The sequence below is a fragment of the Gekko japonicus genome, unplaced genomic scaffold (assembly GCF_001447785.1).
Source record: "Gekko japonicus isolate JY-2015 unplaced genomic scaffold, Gekko_japonicus_V1.1 scaffold721, whole genome shotgun sequence".
NCBI lineage: Eukaryota > Metazoa > Chordata > Lepidosauria > Squamata > Gekkonidae > Gekko > Gekko japonicus.
The window spans coordinates 418,227-430,639 of record NW_015169195.1 but is presented as its reverse complement, the minus strand read 5'-3'; the positions used below and the strand labels follow the sequence as shown (position 1 = coordinate 430,639).

The 12,413-nt window shown below is 38.6% G+C and overlaps 1 protein-coding gene across 1 annotated transcript in view; it reads right to left on the bottom strand.

Moving 5' to 3' along the window:
* Window positions 1-12,413, bottom strand: part of CDK14 (cyclin-dependent kinase 14) — a 277,214-nt gene that overhangs the window by 66,704 nt on the left and 198,097 nt on the right. Inside the window, exons 11-12 of the mRNA XM_015416305.1 lie at window positions 10,079-10,218; window positions 120-266 (exon numbers count right to left, since the gene is read on the bottom strand). Coding sequence (XP_015271791.1) covers window positions 151-266; window positions 10,079-10,218 — 256 coding nt within the window. The 3' untranslated portion in view covers window positions 120-150. The remainder of the gene's footprint in view (window positions 1-119; window positions 267-10,078; window positions 10,219-12,413) is intronic.

Here is a 12,413-nt window from a genome sequence, read left to right as displayed (position 1 = left end):
AACTCCCTTTCCATTTCTTTGGACAGCTATAGTAAGTAGAATGCTGCTGCCACCATTTAATTTGGCCAAGTAGAAAAAGTTTCTCCTAAAAACAACACTTTCAGAAGAGGCACTCTTACCTGAATTGTATGTGGGAAACCAAAATGCTTCTCAGTGCTTAATGTTTGATAAACCTTTGCCATAAATATTGTTTTTTCCAAAGACTTTCATGCTTTCTCCAGCCTCTGGATGTAATCTTACATTCGATACAGAAAAAATAGAGGACACTGTTGGAAAAAAATGGAATTCAGGTTACTATTTTTTCTCCAAGCTGGTAAGACTATGATGCCCTACAAATGCATTCATTTCCTCCACACTTGTACCTGAAATGTGTACAACTTTGCTTTGAAAACACACACACCAATGGGAGACACTGTGACTTGGTTTGTTACAGATCAAAAACAAGATACATTTACTACCCCATATATCAAGATTACACCCTATGATCAATCCTGACCATATTTTATGCAAATTGTCTTGAAAACCTCAAGTGTACATATTATGCTTCTTGAACACTTAGAAGGAGTTTCAAGTTAAAGAACTGAGGAAATGAGAATGCCTTTCCATGGGAACAATTAGACATGTATTATAATAGAGGCTGCATTTTGTAAACATAGTGTTGGACTCAGACTAAACTGGCTGTTTCCACCAATTCTCCTGTCATTCCTCAGGCTCCACTATCCCCCAGGAGCAGCATTTTGGGGAGATCATTGGGCTGTACTGTGAAGAAATTTTAGTCTGGATGCAACCCATAAATCGTCTGGCATTTTGGCAAGGATTCTACTTTCAGTTGTATTCTTGATTGAATGTTTATGGCAAGACATATATCTGTTTGATAGAAGGTTGCCAGCCTCCAGGTGGTAAATAATGAATTTAAGGGACCAAATAATGAATCCAAGGTGAACAAGGGAGTTCAACAGAATAAACACCATGTAGTAGTTCAATACAACATCAATTTTTAAAAAACCAGTACATAATACACTATAAAGAAAACACACTGCAACAGTTTAATATAGTACTATCCCAATACAGTATGACTTATTTCACAAGTGTTTATATATATGAGTGAGCCTAAGATCAGTAAAGACAAGGATTTTGTAATCTCGTTCTCACATAAAAAATAAAATTATGGAAGCCCCTATTGTAAGCCATTGATTTGAGGCAAAACATACCATCGAGAAGTTAACATATTGTGTTATTTATCATTACTATTCACATACCTATAATAAGGAAAATGTATCCAAAATACTGCTGCAAAAAGAGACATACTTTATTCACAAATTGGACACCTGTATACCCAATGGCTTAAATGCCAACACTGACTTTGCACCTTTTTTGTAAACCTTCTGAGCTTTCTGTAGAGGGACTGTTATTCTTGTGAGGACCCTGCTGTTATTTGGCATGCTGTGTTTATTTGCTTCAGCTGTGAATTCAAAAGTCTTCAAAAGTCTTCAAAAGTATTATGGGTGCTAGTTGCTCCTAAGAACCTTTTGGCTGATCTGAAATTGACTAGTAAGTGGTCACACTCAGGAATAAGCGACTGTGTACTGTTAGGCTGAATTGTTTAAAGGTTTGGGTAAGTTATCTATTACAAGGAATGATTTCTGTTTGATTTATTTTGGATGTGTATTTTACTTCAACTTCCATTGTTATAAGGTGGTTCTGTTGATGATTTATGAGGTCCTGAGGAAACCCCTGCCACTCTGGAATAGGGTGCTGACCACTTGGAATCTTCCTGAACTTTTGTTGTAAAGGATCTTCAGACCATTTTGTACCAGCTGGGAACCTTACTACACGTGTAATAAGTCATACTGTATTGGGATAGTACTATATTCAGCTGTTGCAGTGTGTTGTCTTTATAGTGTGTTATATACTGGATTTTTAAAAAAATATGTATTGAACTACCACATGGTGTTTGTTCTACTGAACCTCCAGGTAGTGGCCGAAGATCTCCTGGGATTACAACTGATCTTCAAATAACAGAGATCAGTTTACCTGGAGAAAATGGCTGCTTTGGAAGGCGGACTCTATGGCTTTATATGAAGTCCCTCCCCCCCTAACCCTGCCCTCTTCAGGCTCCACTGCCCACATCTCCAGGTATTTCCCAACCTGGATCTGGCAACCCTAATTTGACAGGTTAACCTTTATGATTTTTATGGGTAGAACTGGCATTTTGTGTACCTGTATTAAATTAGCTGAAAATAAAAAGATGGTTCAATTTTCACTGAAAAGATTTATAGGAAAAAAATATTGTAACATTACAATGAACCCCTTTAAGTCCACCAACACAGATGATAACCACAAAGACATACAACTGTCTTCACCCTATTTCCCTAAAAATTGAGAAATTAATAAAGATGACTCCAACTGAACTATTCAGTAAAGCAGATCTGCTGAGGGCAACATTTATGTTTAATTACTTTATTTTTACCTCACTGATAATCCCAACATTTTACCCTTCTTCATTTTATCCTTACAACAACTTTGTGAGTTTGGCATGACAGCCCCATCCATTACCCTCCTGCAGAGGCAAGATTTTTCCCTCAGTTTTTCTTTCCCTTTTGTGAGTGAGCCACCCTAGCTGTCTGTTTTCTTCTTTCCTGAAGTATTCAGGCTGCCTTACTTTGTTCCAGTATAATATTTTGGGTGTTTGCTCAGCCCAGGAACCCGAGGGAAGTAACGGGAGCCCCCTTTAACTTATACAACTTAAATGGCACTTGAAAAGTTTTTATATTTCAAATTAACAGAATATTTTATTCAACATAGAGGGGAAAGGGTGGTGGTGGCAGTTGAGCTTCCGGCTGGCTGCATCCCTTCCAGCTCCTGCTAATCCTGCGGAAGATTAGAGCTCTGCTTACAGAAAACACAGCCTTGACTGGAATAAAATATCAATGCCAGGTATGGGAAGAAGTAGAGCAAAGAAAGCTGCCAAAAATCCTCCTTACAGACACCCTAAGAAGAGCAATATTGACATAGAACACTCAGATGACTCAGGCCTGGAGGCTTCTCTGTTAGAAGAAATAGCGGCAGAGGGTAGTAACCCCATTTAAAGTGAACAGACTGTGTTATTGCTTGCCCTAACAGAGATAAGAAATGAAATTAAGAATGATATAAAGTCACTGAGTGGAGAGGTTGGACAATTAAAGAAGGAATTTCAAAAGCTCAAACAAACAATTGAGTCAATAAATAAGAAATTAGACAAACTTACTGCAGCGTTGGAAACAACATAGAGGAAAGCTGAATCAACACATCAGTCGGCAAAAAAGAACACAAAAGACATCAAAGTATTTAAGGAATTTGAGATATGGGCTAAGAATAGAATTATACTCCAGGAAACAAAACTTGAGAGAGAAGAAAGCTAAACTACGTGGAGTATCTGTAAACTTTGGTGAAAAAGAAAATCTCTCTGCAGCTTTAAACAAATGGCTGACTCAAATCCTTCTCAAAGCAGGAGAACCAGCGTCTCCTGAGGGGATCATCAGCTCCGCCTTCCAGCTAAACATCTCCAAAAAGGCCCCTGAAAATGCTTCCCCAGACATAATTGTTGAGTTTAAACAGCTGCAGACGAAAAATAAACTTTTTGCAATCGCGAGAGACAAGCAAGGACTGAGCTTGGAGGACACTCTGTTTCCTGACATTCTAGTGGAGGTAATTATTGCAAGAAGACGTCTCAGGGAAACAGCGAAAATCCTCAGAGATAAAGGAATTCAGTATAGATGGCTGCCCCTCGGACATCTAGTCATTAATTTGGAAAACAAAATGTTTACAGCTTTTAATGAGATTACAGGGAAAAATTTAGTAGACGCAGTAACTAAATTAAGGAATGAGAGTGTTTGAACTGAGATATTATATTTGGTAGCAGAGTGGTAAAAAGCAATCCATAAAGTAAGGTAGAGTTAGCATGTTAGTATGTAGAGTACGATAAGGTCAATAGATAGGATAAATGTGAATAATAATAATAAAGGAAAATAGAAAATAGGAATGGAACTGTTAAACCAATGGCATAGCAAGGAGGGGAAGGGTGTGCCCCCCCAAGACCTCCAATCAGAGGGAGGAGGGTTTCCTTCTGTTGGAGAGGCTTCTCTGCAACACCCAGTTTTAGAGGCAACCCTGTTCAACTTTTCCTTCTAGGTTTGGAAGAAGACACAGTATAAGTATAAAATAAGTGTGTATGGAGGGAATCCAGCTAAAGAAGATAAGAAGTCTAAGATAAATTAAGGCAGAATCTAATAATGTTTAGAATATGAATTAGAGGAAGTTGTACGGTGGTTTGGTTAAGCGGGTAAAGAAAGGGAATAAGATAACGAGGATGGAGATTATTTATATACTTTCAATGTTTAATATGATTTCTTGATATAGGAGAATATACAGAAAATGAAGTGTTATTAATTGTATAAAATATATGGATACATGTACACTTAATAAAATATTAATTAAAAAAAACATAGAAGGGAAAGGCAAGGAGAAATCAAGGGTAAAATTCTGAGGTAAAACCAGTACATGAACAGACTTTAGTTCTTATGTTTCAGGTTAATGAGAGTTTCTTAAGCTATTCAGAGTTACTTAAATCTTTATGTTGAAAGGCTTTTGTTCCAGTGTTTTCCCCTAACACTTCAGTACACTTCCTTTGAGTATTCTCTAATTCTTTCGGTTTCCAGAAGGCTGGTACACTCCAGTACCCAAACACCTTTTCTTGAAATACCAGTATTGGTCTTAAGTTTTTAACTGATTCTTAAGTTCTCTAAAGGCAATTTTTAACCACACCAGACCAGGGATTTCTGCACTCTTTGGCACTAACTCTCTGTTTGACTGGGTAGGGTAGGGCAGCCTTGCATGCTCCCCTCCTTCCCTCATGTATGGCTTGTAGTCTGAAGATTTACTGGTTTGGTTAAGACGCTGAACTGCAGGCTGTGGAAGGCCAGTAGTTCAGCAGTTCAAGACCTGAGTTGCCGCATGACGGAGTGAGCTCCCATCTCTAGTTCCAGCTCCTGCCAACCTAGCAGTTCAAAAGAAATTGCAAGTAGATAAATAGGTACCACTTTGGTGGGAAGGTAACAGCGTTCCGTGCACCTTGGTGTTTAGTCATGCTGGCCACATGACCACGGAAATGTCTTCGGACAGCACTGGCTCTTTGGCTTGGAAACGGAGATGAGCACCGCAACCCTAGAGTCGGACTTGACTGGCTTTCGAGCAAGGGAACCTTTACCTTTACCTAACAAACCATGATTTCTTGTGATATAAGATATCACAAACTGTAGTTTGTTTTTGATTTACAAACCAGGATTCCATATACATTGTAATTCTGCTTTGGAATTAACCAACTACAGGTTGAAATCAACAAACTACATGTTGTTCTTTTGGTTGATTCAGTCATCATAACAAACTGTGATTTGTCATAAATCGGTCTTCAGCCACAGGCAAAGAAATAAGGGACAGCCTGAAGATATCCAAAGCAAATCAGCCATGATTTGTGAGGTTCTCTGAATGCAACCATTATTATAAGATACTTGTTCATTTAAGAAAAACAGCCAAGTATTATCAATTAGCAATGAGGCACACTTATGTATGTATGTTTCTGCACCTCAAAATTAGTTTTGTATTACTTTTAGGAAAACCAAGTGTGTTAACCAAGACTACCTTTGTATGCAAAAGGCAACTGTTCTGGAGTTTTGAAGGTTGGGTACTCCTTGCCCAACATAAAATTATCATATTGTTATATAATTGGTGGACACACTACATAAAACCAGCTTTTGTACAGTATGATGCCAGTTTATAATAATATTATTGTCAGAAAAATGATTACCATTTACATTTGTCTGTGGGAGGTTTCCACTGGCCAATTTTGACAGTAATTGTCTATTAACCACAGGTGAAGTGTGTCCCATGTAATATACATTTCAAAATATTACAAAATTTTGATTTTAAAAGTCTTATGCAAGATGAGTATAATGAAGTGGACTAATTTACTGCCCTGTTTTGTATATTAGTTATGTTTAGGATAGGTTTGGAGGGTCTTATCTAAAGCTGATATAAACACAAGGCCATCAAAAAGTTCTTCATGTGACTATTTTCCACATAGCAGACATGGTGATTAAAAAATTCTTACCATTGTGCACTGTTTTAAATCATATACTGGATCTACCAACCAGCACTAAATATCTGAATAAATGTTACATACAATTTATGGGTGTCACCACAGGCATAGCTTTTGGGGGTAACTTCCATGGGAATGTCACAATATTAATTTTAGTCCCAGTGGTTTTGTATTTTATACATTGCAGAACTGCCAACATGCACAAAAATTCTGTTCTGGAATAATTTTGAAAAGGAATTATGGGGTTCATCCACTATACTTTTTACTTACCAAAATAACAATTTTTCACTTGTGGGTTCTTTGCCTGGTGTTAGAAGAAAGTGTAGGTGTACGGACACACAATATTGAGTTAGATGGCCAGTGTATGGCATCATCTTCCTATTAATTCTGTGATGGAAATGGTAATCAGTTCCTTTGAAGACGGATCTGTGCTTCTTGAGTTGAGTTCTACTGGGCATACTGTACCCACAATTTAATTAATAAAATATTTGAGTATGAAATCTTGACCAAAGCATCAAGCATCATAACTACTCACCTAAATCAAATCAATTAATTTTTCCTCCAAACTCCAAAATATATTTCATTTCTTTTCCTCATTAAATTTGTTTGCAATTTCTACCCATGCATACCAAATGAAAACAATTATAGTATTTGATACAGGGATTGTCCTTTCTTGCATCTGGTTTTATGCTCCATAATGATTATCTACTAAACACAGAAATAATGTTGCTGTAACTGAAATTTTTTTCTACTGGAGGCATTTAGCAGAATCTTGCCTTAAAATATAATGATTTTTCCCTATCTTTATTCTCCCCCTTCAAAAGGTTTCACTGCTCCTGATGTTTAACGTTATGCAAAGACGTGTTTCTGCCAATGAATATCGCCTTATGGTTATGCTTCTGCAAATAACCTGCTGTGAGCTGATAAAAGGATTAATGCAGCCAAAATTCTTAATCTGTGAAATTACAAATTAAATTCTCATATTAAAAATACCACCCTGAGGTATTTTTTTGTGGTTTTAATTCCCCTCTGGTGTTCTGCATATATTATGCTTGTTAATGACTAGGACAAGACTGTCTCTGTTGGCAGCCTGCTGCATAGTGATAATGTGTAGGCATTTACTTCACTGATAGGACTGGATTTAACCACCAACTGATAAACTAAGTGGCAAGTGGGTAATAAGTCCATATTAACTGAAAAGTATTACTACAGAATTCATAAACTATCAAAATCTTGACTAGACTAAACCATACAGTTAGACAAAATTGAGATGTCACCAAAGCAGAGTGATGGACTGGTTACCCCTTTTACCTGCTGACTAAACAGAAAAACAAAACTGCCCCCCCCCATATAAGAACTAATGAACCATACCTTACCATACTTTTAGCAAGACAACTTTTCAGCAAAATTAAAATGCACTTGTGTATTTGGGAACACAAACTGGAACCCACAAAAAAATCACATGAGGGCACAACTTGGAAATCCCATCTCCTCTGCTGAGATAACCTCCTGCAGTATGTTATAAATAATCAATAACTTTAACTGGATGATTTTCTCCATCACCCCCACAGCTTTTCCTTTTAGCCAACTCTGAATTGCTCCTAACATTCTGGGCTCCTGGAACATATTCAGCTTTCATCAAACCATTTTGTGTTTCTTTTTTCTTTTTGTTAATGTAAAAAAAAGTTCTAAGTCCTCCAAAAAGCCCAGGCTCTCTCCCAGTTGTTTGTTGGGCCAGTCACTTTAGGATCATTTACAGTGATTCTGATTGAAATTATGACATAGACAGAAGGATTAAATGGGTCACTAAGAGGATATATGTTATTGAAACTGGGTTTTATAAGGTATGCGGAAAAGGTATTCATATTTGCTGGGGGAAATACAGTCTTTAAAGAGAGGCAATAATTTTCCAGTTTTTGAAAAAGAACAGGTTTGTCCTAAAAGCAGATTTCTTGAGGTAGATTAAGATACTTTTATGCCAACGGAAAAATGTGGCTCTTACTAGAATCCACTAGTGCTTTCATCCACAAAGCAGTGAGGCAACAGAAACTCTGAAGACAGCTGCTTTTGACAGCCAACCTTCATTTCTTCTGTCCGACTTTGTCAAAATAAAAACAGAGAAAAAATTAGGATTGGAAACACCAGTTTACAGTAAGCAATGAAGGAATATGTTACTCCGAAGGAATTAGTTGTAGGGACAGTGAAAAATAAGGTCCAATAACTCACACATATTCCATTTCCTCTAATTATCCTATCTGTTCCGAAGTCATTCTCTTAAGTACAAATAAGTAACTCCATGCACTGCAGAGCTATAACTTAGCAGCAGCAACATTCAAGTCTACATGATTACAGGGGATGTCATCTGTCAAAACCTATGAGTGCCTGTCATGATCTGGGCTGTGCAACTAGAGGCCTAGTAGGCCCAGGGAGCCTGAGTAGCAGTGGGAGGAGGCCTGGCCTACAACTCCCAAAAGCCCCTGAGAGGTTTTGGCACCAATTTTAACCAATCACAGAAAAAGGGGACTTATAACAAAAGAGCTGGTAAAGGAAAAGAGCTGTTCTTTCTTCCAAGAGAGCAGAGCCAGAAGGAAGGCTGCTGCAGGGAAGAGGCCCTCATCCTGAGAGGAAGGGTGAGCAGACTGAAGCCCACTTGAGACAGTGAGTTAGGGACAGTAAGTTTAGATGCGTTAGGGCATTTGGTTTCTTTTCACCCCTTACTGATATTGTTCTTGCACCTTGTTGTTCCCTATATTTGACTGACCTCCTGTAAAAATAAAGCTTTTATTTGTTGTTTATCTGCCTGGTCCTCGCGCTTATTTTGGCCAAACAAGGGAGGTCTGAAGGTCTTGGGAGGGTGCTCTGGGCCTTCTCAAAGGATCCTAAAACCAGAGTGGTGGCAGCGTCAGGTGACACCCCACCTGAGCCGTGACAGTGCCTACTCACACATTACCCATATATAGGGTTGCCAAGTCGACTCACCCCTCGGAGCAGGGGAGCCTTGCTGGTGTCCAGGAGGTTTTGATGGGTGCGTGTGCGCGTGTGCAAAGCGCGCACGCACCGGCAGCACGTCACCAGAAGTGCCGCGGCGGAAATCGGGCCTCCGAAGCGGGAGATTCCCCGCCCCCCGGCCCCATTTGGCAAACCTACCCATATATACACATACAAATAAAGTATTGTCTGAACTCAGCTCCAAGGTTCTATCCAAGGGGCCTGCAAAATCCAGATGGTACAGTGCAAAATGATGTAAGAATAAACAAACCTCATTAAAGGTATGTGCCTTTCAAAACTGAGCACTACATACTGATCAAGAGTATGCTTGTACATCATTGTGGCACAAATAAATTAACACCTGAAAGTAAATATGCTATTATATTGATTAAGAAAAATTTGGACTCCTGCAATACAAAGGAAATTTAAAATAGTTAAAAGAAGTTAAAAAATCTACTTCTGCTTGAATGTTGAAAACCTTCTCAGACTATACAAACCAACTCAAGTTCTTCTCACATGTATTTAAATCCTGTAAATTAACCAACTGTCTACTTTGTGTTCCATGATTTTTTGAATACTGAGCTCCCTCCCCTTTTAAAGGGCTATTGTTACAACACATATAGTGTTTGAGAATCAAATACCACAGGATTATCATCCTGTGCGCAGCGAGTTAAAAAGGCTGCATGTTATGAAGGGGGAAAGCACTAAATATGTAAATTGTATCCCCCCACACACTTTTCTTTATGACATTTCATATAATTCTCTTGGCTGCACATATAATCAAATATAAAGATAGCTAGCTGCAGACTGCAGAGTAGAGATAGGAAGGGACAATCCATTCTTCTTGTGTCAAACAACCTATGGAATTTGAGCTACAGACTTCTACACATACATACCCAGACACACACACTCTCTCTCCTTTTCCTTTATTCTGTTCAGCTGTTTTGTTATACTCACTGTCAGTTAGCTCCCATAGCCGTGGGGGCAGATCACTGAAATACTCATGGCTCAGAGCTGCCTGTGCTGACAATCTGTTCTTTGGGAAACACTGGAGTAATTTGGAGGCCAAATCCTCTGCATGGTTCACATAGCTTAGCCTGAAAGAAAAGGAAGTTGAAACAGAGTGAAGTTAAAGCAGCAACAGGAAAAAATGATCACATTCAGATCCCTACAAGTTATGCCCTGTAACACTCAGAACAGGAGAAGCAGAAATATGGTTCAAGACCCATGCACAAGAATACATTCCACTAGTTAACCAGTATGACTTGTTTGTATCTCTTGGTGGTAGTTACTTATCAATATCAGCACAACTACTAATAGATAAAAGGACCTGACAAAACTGGAGATTTAACTGCAGTAATCAGATATTTTTGATTACAGAGATCGTGGTTCCTTGGTCTTTGAGATGCTACAAAATCTAGGCTATCTCTGTGCTGTAGTTACTAAAATATTTCTCCCTTTTACGTCCACCAATATTTTCAGTATCTCTCACAAGAAGAATCCTGTTGGATCAAACCAGTGGTCCATCTAGTCCAGCATCCTGTCTCACACAGTGATGAACCAGTTCCGCTGGAGATCCAAGAACAGAGCATAGAGGTTAAGGCCTTACCCTGATGTTGTTACCACCTCTGAATGTCGAAGTCCCCTTTAGTCCCCATGGCTAGTAGCCACTGGTAGACCTATCCTCCATTAATCTGTCTAATCCCCCTTTAAAGCTATCTGTACCTGCGGTCATCACTAAATCCTCTGGCAGTTCCAAGCACAAACCTTGGGAGAAATCATACCTTGTAAAGGAAATGGCATCACTTAAGCTTCCTGATCAGCTGGGGAGAAAAGCATCTACACATGCCCTAACCATTACATATTCTCTCCTCTCCCCAATCTGCCATCATCCTAATGTTATCTTTTTGTTCCTTATCATCATAATCTAATCTGTTTTTACTACTGTTATTTTGTGTTTTTAAATCTAATTTTAGATTTTAACAGCCTTTGGCCATATGTGACAAATTTGATTACTACTTAATCAGAGTCAGTTTGGTGTAGTGGTGTAGTGGTTAAGTGCACAGACTCTAATCTGGGAGAACCGGGTTTGATTCCCCACTCCTCCACTTGTACCTGCTGGATGACCTTGGGCAAACCATAGTTCTGGCGCAGCTGTTCTTCTTCTTCTTAAAAAAGCCCCCAAAACCTTATCTCAGAACATAACTTTCAAAACCAGACCAACGGCTTATTCCAACTGCTTCCAATTTCCTCTGAAACAAGGACTGCTGATTTGTAACACCCAATGAAGTGATGGAATTCCACATGGAGCTTAGTGCTCTGAAAACATGCCAAAGAGAATCATTCTCCTCCACTCCAAGTTATCAAATTAGTGTCAATTATGAATGGGGGATATACACTAAATATATAAGTAGAATGAGGTGAAGCCTGGAAGGAATGTTGCCTTAGGCGGAGACAGTTTCCTTCTGCAGCTAGATTTTTGTTGTTGTTAACCTGTTCTAATATCTGCTGGCACTACTATGTTAGTTGCTTTTTTTAAATGCCACTGAGATGACAGTGGCCATGTTGGACAGGTGGAAACTGTCTATGTGTGTGTGTGTGTGTCTAAAGGGAGAGAGACACAGCTACTGATTATCAGTGAGACAAGGCAAGGAAGTTTTCCTGAGTAAGGTTGAGGTGGGAGGAGGCGGGGTCTATGATCCAAAACTACTAGATTATTTCATCTGGGAGTATGTCTAGTCTTTGAGTCTAATTTAACTATTTTATGAGATACAAGCATGCAAGGCATTTAAAACACAAACTATGCTATTTTCTTTTACAGTTTTTTACTTTGAAGTGCAAACACAGGGCAGTGACACCTATCTACTGGAGCCCAAATTCTTCTAGAAGATTTATTCTGTGTATTCAAATAGTAGGAATTGTTCCATTCAGTTTTCCTTGACATTTACAAGAAAATACTTCAGAGTGAAGGGCACTCGTAAATGTCAGTACATAGACTACTCACAAAGACACAGTTGGCAGGCACAGGGAGTGAAAAGCATATTCAAATGTCTGCATATACCATCTCATGAAAGACTGATCACATACATCTAAAGTCACTTGGCAGAACTGTCCAGGTATAATATTGTAGAGTTAAATGCTTGCCTCAAATTCAGCTATATGGCTTAAAGCAGGAAAAAGATTCCCCAACAGAGGTAACTAAATCCACATATAAAAGTGATTTTCCACAGGAACCATTATTCAGTAATAAATGGGTTATTTTTTAAAAAAAATATTAATATGCCCCCCTACT